At 42.8% G+C, this 8,311-nt stretch overlaps 1 protein-coding gene across 1 annotated transcript in view; it reads left to right on the top strand.

The window, feature by feature from the left end:
• Positions 1-341: 341 nt before the first annotated feature.
• The window catches only part of pax5 (paired box 5), a gene marked incomplete at both ends in the record, with an annotated part of 71,522 nt that continues 63,552 nt past the window's right edge, over positions 342-8,311 (top strand). Inside the window, 1 exon segment of the mRNA XM_083635433.1 lies at positions 342-387. Coding sequence (XP_083491559.1) covers positions 342-387 — 46 coding nt within the window.

Genomic DNA, 8,311 nt, shown 5'->3' with positions numbered 1-8,311 from the left:
CGGCGTGATCATTTCACGCTTCCCCCCCGAAGCCTTTTTCCACCTAAAGCGTTTAGTTGCAGCTGACTGAGCACTTGCAGGGAGTGCAATAGGGAGCGGAAGGGAAGGGTCGAATTATTTCAACCTACAACTCGCCCAAAAGTAGGCTACTGACTGTAGGACGAAAGAAAAAAGAGAGCGAGAGGGAGAGAAGAAAAACTGTGTGTGAGAGAGAGAGAGAGAGAGAGAGAGAGAGAGAGAGAGGGAGGAAGATAGGGAGAGGGGGGCAGAGGGGAAAACTTTTTTTCTTTTCCTTTTTTCTCCCTCCATCGCCTCCCCGGCTCCCCCTGTACCGGGGTAACATGGACCAGGGGCCCAAGAGTCCGGCACTGCGCCTTGGGAGAGCAGGTAGGGTCGCGCTGAGCTTCTAACTTCACTTTAAAAACGCGTTTTGTGTGTGTGTGTGTGTGTGTTTGTTTGTTTGTTTGTTTGTTTACATTTATGTTGAGAAACGTATTTCAATTAAGGATGAAAATGATTGGATTTTTGTCTTTTTGAGGCGTTTTAGAAGTAGCTAGAAAGTTTTGTGAGCTAAGAATAACAGTTTGATTAAAACTGAAAGTTTAACTTTTTATTATTATTTATTATTATTATTAGGCTATTTTAATATTTTTATTAGCCAGTTTGAGACGCGAAGTGTCTGACTTTCTGATTTTTGTGGACATGAGTATAGGCTAATGTTTTTAGAATTAGATGCGGGAAAGATCAACTAAAAGTAAGTTTTTAGGAAGTTTGAAACATTTTTGCTTTGACAATAAGTCAAAGAATGTGTTGTCCCTTTCTTTATTCAGTTTGTGATGTTATCATTTTTGCTGGCTTTAAATATAATATGGTTTAATATGGTATCCTTTGTTGTGCAATTATTAATTTAGTCCAATTCTTGGGACAAGAGAGAAGCATGAGAGGCTCCCACTTGCCGTGTTGACAGGCAAGTGCGCTTCCAGCTGTGTGCAGCACTTATTGAAAGTCAGAAACACCTGTTGGTCCATGCAGCATCACCTGCGTGTGATTGGTCCAGGATGTTTTCTTCTTTCCTTGGTGTGTGTGTGTGTGTGTGTGTGTGTGTGTGTGTGTGTGTGTGTGTGTGTGTGTGTGTGTGTGTGTGTGTGTGTGTGTGTGTGTGTGTGTGTGTGTGTGCGTGTGTGTGTGTGTGAGAGAGCGAGGGGGGTCAAGGGTGCAAATAAAGAACACACAACACATGCACGCATGCAGCTTTGTTTGCCTCAGTGCAGATGTTCACAGAAAAACATATTTTGAATGTATTTTTCTTGTTTTCGTGTCATTTGCCCTCATGTGCTTCTGGGAGTGGATGGATCATGGATGTATGATTGTCTGTTTTCTTGGGTTGTGGACCAAAAGTTCAAGTTGACGTTGTTGACCAAACAGCTCCAGTCCTTAATAATGACTAAATGCAAGGAGAGATTCACTGCTTGTCTCCATTATAGGCTATTATGCAACAGGTTCATTCTAGGCCTATTCATAAAACAGCGGGGTCTGGTACAGCAATGGAACAGGCCATCGACCTTGTTATGGCACCCAATGGATATCACATCATTTCATAATGCTGCCCGCTGCGCACGCATTGATAAAACGTCGTTTGTCGTTAGAAACATGGGGGCAGGTGATCAGCCTGTATCTGGAAGGCTAATGTGCCGGGAGTATTCAACTGTAGAAAAGCCTCTCCTCCGTCAACAACATGTGTGCTTCAGTCATGTCTCGTGGTAGGCATGCCTAAGCCGAGATAGCAGGCCTATAGCCTTAAGATATATGCATCAACTTTTTTGGAGAGCTACTTCGCGCTGTAGGCGTCTCACCACCAACGACAATAAAGAGTGTATTCCACACACTGCACTTGTAATCTAAACGCTCATAATGTAAATAAATTAGCTGGCCTTATGTTTAAACGAAAATGCGCCATTCATTCATTGCTTTGTGGGATGGGCATGGGCCTCACGCATGGTGAAGGCAATTGGTTGGATAACCTTTTAACAGAGGAAATCGGAGTTAAAAGGGACCTCCCCCGTAACGTCTGAGAGTAGCCTATGGGCCTGCACATCCTCTCACTTTAAGTAAGACGTGCTTCGGGTGCAAATGAATAAATATGGATCTGAAATGCAACCGCGTTTCCCGCCATGCAGGTTTGGCCGTGCGTAAAAGCGTCTGTTCTTTCTCACTGAGCATGCCATTTCACTTAACCATAATGTATAATGGCACAGTCCCCGAATCTAAATGATTTTTGCCCCACAAAAACTTAAAAACACAAGATATTATTTGGTTAATGTAATAGCCTAAATTAGACAGGTCACTAAAGTATTTTGCACAAATGCAAGGGAGAGGGAACATATCCTCCTCTCCTCTCCTCTCCTCTCCTCTCCTCTCCTCTCCTCTCCTCTCCTCTCCTCTCCTCTCCTCTCCTCTCCTCTCCTCTCCTCTCCTCACCTCACCTCACCTCTCCTCCCCCTCTCTCTCTCATTCTCTCTCTCTCATTTTTTAAAGATATGCTTTACGAATACAATTCTGGCGATTTTTCTTGCTCTCTAATAATAATAATAATAATAATAATAACAACATCATCAACATCAAAACAACTATAATAATAATAACAACGATAATAATAATAATAATAATAATAATAATAATAATAATAATAATAATAATAATAATATGATTATTATTAATAATAATAATAATAAGAAGAAGAAGAAGAAGAAGAAGAAGAAGAAGAAGAAGAAGAAGAAGAAGAAGAAGAAGAAGAAGAAGAAGAAGAAGAAGAAGAAAAACACGCAAGGTCAAGTTTGGATTGTAAGGACATGTATGTCCATGCAGGACCTTGCAGTCGACACCCACCCTTGCTCTGCCTATACATTCCAGTTGTGTTTTGCAGTTTTGGACCGTCCATATACTTTTTCTTTTTGCATCCTTACCGAATTGGTAAACTTGGTAAATATTTTTGCATTACATGGTTGCAAGCATACAAACATTACACAAGGATACCAGACGGAACAAATAGCAAAAATGGCCTATAGGCGCCAAGAGGAGGTTACAATATTTTAGATATTTTCTGTGCAAAAGTCGTTTTGTATAGTATAGGCTACCGTCCGCCTTAACGCAGTGTAAAATGCAAACCGAGATAAAGGAGGGAGAGAGATGGAGAAACAGACACAGAAAGACCGAGTGAGAGAGAAATAGAGAGAGAGACGTTGGACAGACAGACAGACAGACAGACAGACAGACAGACAGACAGACAGACAGACAGACAGACAGACAGACAGACAGACAGACAGACAGTCAGACAGTCAGACAGACAGACAGATAGCCTATGAGCCCACATGACGTAGCCTACTTTTAACCTCAAGTGCCCCATCGAAACAAAGGACAGGGCCTGCTAGGACAGATGACAGATTGGTCTTTACTTACACTATCGCCAAGCCAAATGATTACAAAAAGGTCAATTTGATTGGGCCTAGTCTAGACTGTTACTTAGCAGTCAGTGTCACAGTGTTTGGCCTACTCGTCCCTGAGAGTCCAAGACGCTGCACTCTCCAGTCAGTCCATATAGCCTATTGTATTTATTATTACTTTTATATATTTTTTATGAGCAAATGAAAACTTAAGAAGAGATACGGGAGCTTTCTCATTATGTTTACAGTCATCGGGCGTGTAATAAACGAGCTGGTGGAGTTAACATGCGCTATTAATTTTTCATTGCTTTTTCGTTTCGAGGCTCAGGCGCAAACGCAAAGCAGCCGAGCTTGCATGGCGGATGGAGGGAAGGGAAGTGAAGGAAGAAAGAGGGAACACTTAAACAACAACACTGCCTCCAATTTGCCTCCAAATGATTATCACAACTGCACCACATTCTTACTAATGTTAAAAAAGTATACACACCCTTCTCCTCCGCCCCCCATCTTTCCAATTTCAACATTGGAGAGGTAATGAAATATGGTAATGGATTTGGACCCCCGGATTAAAGTCGTCCTACCCTGATGGAAGTTTTCTACAAATTTCCAAGCCTAAAGCAACAACAATTTGTATACATGATTGATTGTGTTTGGCTTTTTTAATTGCTTATGTATTTAATTTGCAAATCGGAGAGACAAGGATGACGGCTGCAATTTGTTTCCGTGGGGAGGAACGATTGGGCCTATAACATCTCTAATAATAAAACAGACTCGGGTTGGAGAAGCAGCGGGTGTAACGAAAACGAAAAACAGTCAAAATGATATCGTCACAAATGTGCTTTTGCTGGAGTCCCTCTTTGGAGAACTCAAGGGCCAAACAGTCTACTCTGCTCTGCCACTCCGCAATATAGGCCTATACCCAGGTCCTTTTTGAAAACGAAACATATAATAAAGACTCAACAACCATCGAATAAACTACAAGAAAACAGAAAACCTTTCGTCTAATGCAGCCTTGAGTCATTTTCAGTCATTGCAACAGCGACTCTCAGGCATTGCATTTTTCGCCTGCTCCTTTCTTCTCTCTCTCCTCCAAAGTCTAATATTTTTACATATGTATGTATGTATGTATGATATTTTAACCAAATCAACATGATTTGTTTCTCAGTTATGAGGCCTAATTCATGAATACTCAGTAAAGAGATGTGAAATATGAATGAGGATTAGTGTGAATGTTTCGGGGTGTACTTGACTGTCAGTGGATTAAAGAGCAGCGAGATGAAATCAATGAAGAATCATGAACCAGTTGGGGTGTTGAAGATGCGGGTGGGGGAGATGTGTCTCTGTAAGCTATTTGACAGTCAAAATATCCAAATACAAATCGTCTTATATTATATTATTAACAATATGCTGCCATAGAGCCTATTGCTCCAGCGAAGTTCAACATTTTGAAACGTGTGTGTGTGTGTGTGTGTGTGTGTGTGTGTGTGTGTGTGAGTGTGTGTGTGTGTGTGTGTGTGTGTGTGTGTGTGTGTGTGTGTGTGTGTGTGTGTGTGTGTGTGTGTGTGTGTGTGTGTGTGTGTGTGTGTGTGTGTGTTTGTGTGTTTGTAGCCCAAGTTTGAACGCCCTCTCGTGGTCCATCCTGCAAACTTCCACGCCAGGGTAGCCTCAGGGAGCAGGTTCAAGGAAAACCCATAGCCAAGCCAACTAAAACTGATATGATTTTAAAGAGAAAACCATTCAAATAAGTTGTTTTTGTGATGACGATCAGAGTGTCTCAGTGTGTGTAGTTCTGTTCTCTCTCAAAATGAGCCAAGTTGCAAGTCTGAAGGTAAACATGGCACATGATGACAGATGCAAGCAAAGCAAGAAATGTATATCCCATAAGAAATTCACATGAATAAACTCAATAGTCAATAATATCATACGTTGACCTTTTCGATACCAAAGGCATTGCCTTGAGGTATGCCATGCCTAATCTTCTGAGGATAAAAAATAAATAACTGCAAAGGCTATTATTGTTGTTCTTAACGGTTTATATACCAGTAAACATCAGATTCCCTATTGACGACAGAACCTAATGATGTCGTTAATATTAGGAGAGGTCACGTGGTCCTGTGTTATAGCCTATAGCCTAAAAATGTCCAATCCAAGACCTGTGTGTGCAGAATATCACCGAGGAGGGAGCTGAAATGATTAAATGTCGAGAAACAGGAAGAGGGGAAATAACACTTTTTAATTTGGTTTATGCTTTAGGCTATTTGTGTTTTAATATTACAGGGGCGAGGCTTAGATATGCCCTCTCAAATCAGGTGGGACGGACACGTATTGAATCCCTTTCAGTTTGGAGTGTAAATGCGATGCTCGCCAATTGCATTTCATTAAAATGGCATCCGTTTGGATCCACAATCAATTAAGTAATGAGTGGGAAATGCATGTTTCATAAGCCTCCCCTACTCTCCTCCAAGCTAAAGATTCATAACATTGTGTTGAAGGAGGGGAATTATGCAGAGCCTTGTGTTCATAACATTTGACAGCTCTCACTCCATATATAGGCCTACAAAGATGGTGAGAGGAATGCAAATCGTGCAGTGTCTATTTTTTCCTCTATTGTGTGGGAAAATGCTTAGTTAGTCGAATGCATTTTGCTGAAACGCGGTGGGCCTACAAATGGCATTTTTATCCGTTTGTATATTCTCTTTTTTCTGTTTTTGCTATCCTCATGCATAAGGTGGACAATTAGTGTTTGGGTTCCCGAGTATTTCCTATATTTTATAAAGCCTTGCTGCAACTAAGCCTCATTTTTTAGTAATACTCAATTAATTAGCCATTTAATATTGACATGAATAAATTGAGCGCAAATGGGTATAAAGGCATTAGGTTTTTTAACCTCGTTAATTGAAATTAAACATACGATCATCTACTCCCCGAGCCCATGCGCCGCTTCGCCGATGCTCCCCCATTGGTCGGCGGACAATTCGTGCGGCGCGTCATTGGCCCAGGCGGGATTCACAGCGGCCAATCACAGTGCTCCCCCATTCGATCCTATCTGGGGCTCGACAGTGACGTGGCGGCAGCGCTCTGGCCGTGATTGGCCAGCTCCGCTGTGACTGACGGGCAGTGTGTGGGCGCATGTGGTTTGGGTTCCAGGGGGCTGGGAGCGCGGGCGCTGTCCGCACGAGAGCAGGTCCTGAAACGCGCTGTGCACCGTGCGCCACCGTACAGGACGCTGCATGCGCAGGGCGCGCTGCACAGGAACGCGACGCGCAGGCAGCCAGCCAGCTTTTCATAATAGTAGGCTATAGCCCTCTGTATATGTGCTATCAAAGCTGCGGCGTTTCCACCCGTCAGCTCGGAGAAAACTACCGGTCGATTTGGGCAGGACTGCTTTTTCCCGTTTCCCATTACGCGGGGAATTTTGTACCCAAATTCACACATAACCGGAGTCCTCCTATACACGTTTTGTGCAGTGAGGCAGAGAGAGAGAGAGAGAGAGAGAGAGAGAGAGATAGAGAGAGAGAGAGAGAGAGAGAGAGAGAGAGAGAGAGAGAGCGCGCACAGAGTGACCCAGAGCTACCTTTCGCTCAAACGGGATAGTTCTCAAGTCAACCTGAGCATCTTTTTAATCTCACCAGATTGTGTTGGCTTTTCTTTTTACTTTATTATCATTTTTTCTGCTTTGTATTTTTGGAGGTTTTTTTGGACACGGTGGATATGAGACTTCAAGATGTGCGCGCTCGCCTGCTCCACTCGCTTGATGGGAGTTTACCAAGAAGTGTTGATGTGAAAGCAACGGCCGAGGACGGTTTCTAACAAGAAGAATGTTACGCGAATGAACTGGAGGCGGGAAGAACACCGTGGATTTGTAACGAATATTTTTGTGTTTAAACTGACTTTTATTTTATTTTAATTTAATTGTTCTACATTAAGGACCAGAGAGAGGAGTTTAGCCTCCACCAGTTCAGGGGTCACGGTCAGCGGACCGAGAAGGAGAGAAAGGGAGGGAGGGAAGGGGGCACCCACAACTTTTAACTTAGGCCTACACCCCCCCCCCCCCCCCACATCTGGTAATACCTCGTCACCTCGTCAATCAATTAAACTCGTTATTTTTCGTTTTTCCCTTTTCTTTTTTTAATCAATAGAGCAAAGAAAAAATCTTCCTTTTGAACGGAACTTGGATCCCTTTGCATTTTTTGGAGGTCACGGTCTCTCTCGGTGTAGACTAGTGACCGCCTGAAGCGGGGCGTCCGGTGGCATTTTCAAGAGCCCTTTTTTATTCCGTAGGCCTACTGGGGCCCTCCATCCCCGCCGTACTGATGGAGATTCACTGTAAGCACGACCCGTTCGCGGCAATGCACAGTAAGTTCACAAGTTTATCATTTGCACCGCCTGCATGCCCTCCCCATCTTCCCCATCTTCCCCAAACAAGCCCTGGTCCGCCAGTAGCCTATATGGCTATGTGCTAGATGCAGCAATGGGCGCATATAGTGCAGATGCAACCACACTGCAAAAAATAAAATAAAACATCCATCTTAATTAGTTGTCATGAAATCATTGTCATGATTATTATTATTATGTATAAAGCGAATGCAAAAGGTCTGACAATCTGTTGAAATAATTCAACATTTGCGTAATGCAAATTAGCTTTCGTAACTTTTTTCATGACATTTTATAGGTCTATTGCAAAAGCCTATTTCAAGATGCTGTGTTCATTTCAAGACAATTCTCGATAGCATGCTGTGGAAGTGATGCACAGCAAATGATCTCTCCCCCATTGGTAAATGTTTTCACTTGTTTTAGGACAAAACGAGCTGTTAAGACTCAATAGCCACTAAGATGGTCATTTTTTGCAGTGATCTGCATGCAAAACTAAG

This window comes from Poromitra crassiceps, assembly GCF_964638095.1.
Source record: "Poromitra crassiceps genome assembly, chromosome: 4".
NCBI classification, from domain to species: domain Eukaryota; kingdom Metazoa; phylum Chordata; class Actinopteri; order Beryciformes; family Melamphaidae; genus Poromitra; species Poromitra crassiceps.
Note: the sequence above shows the minus strand (reverse complement) of the source record. Positions and strands in the feature narration are given on the sequence as shown.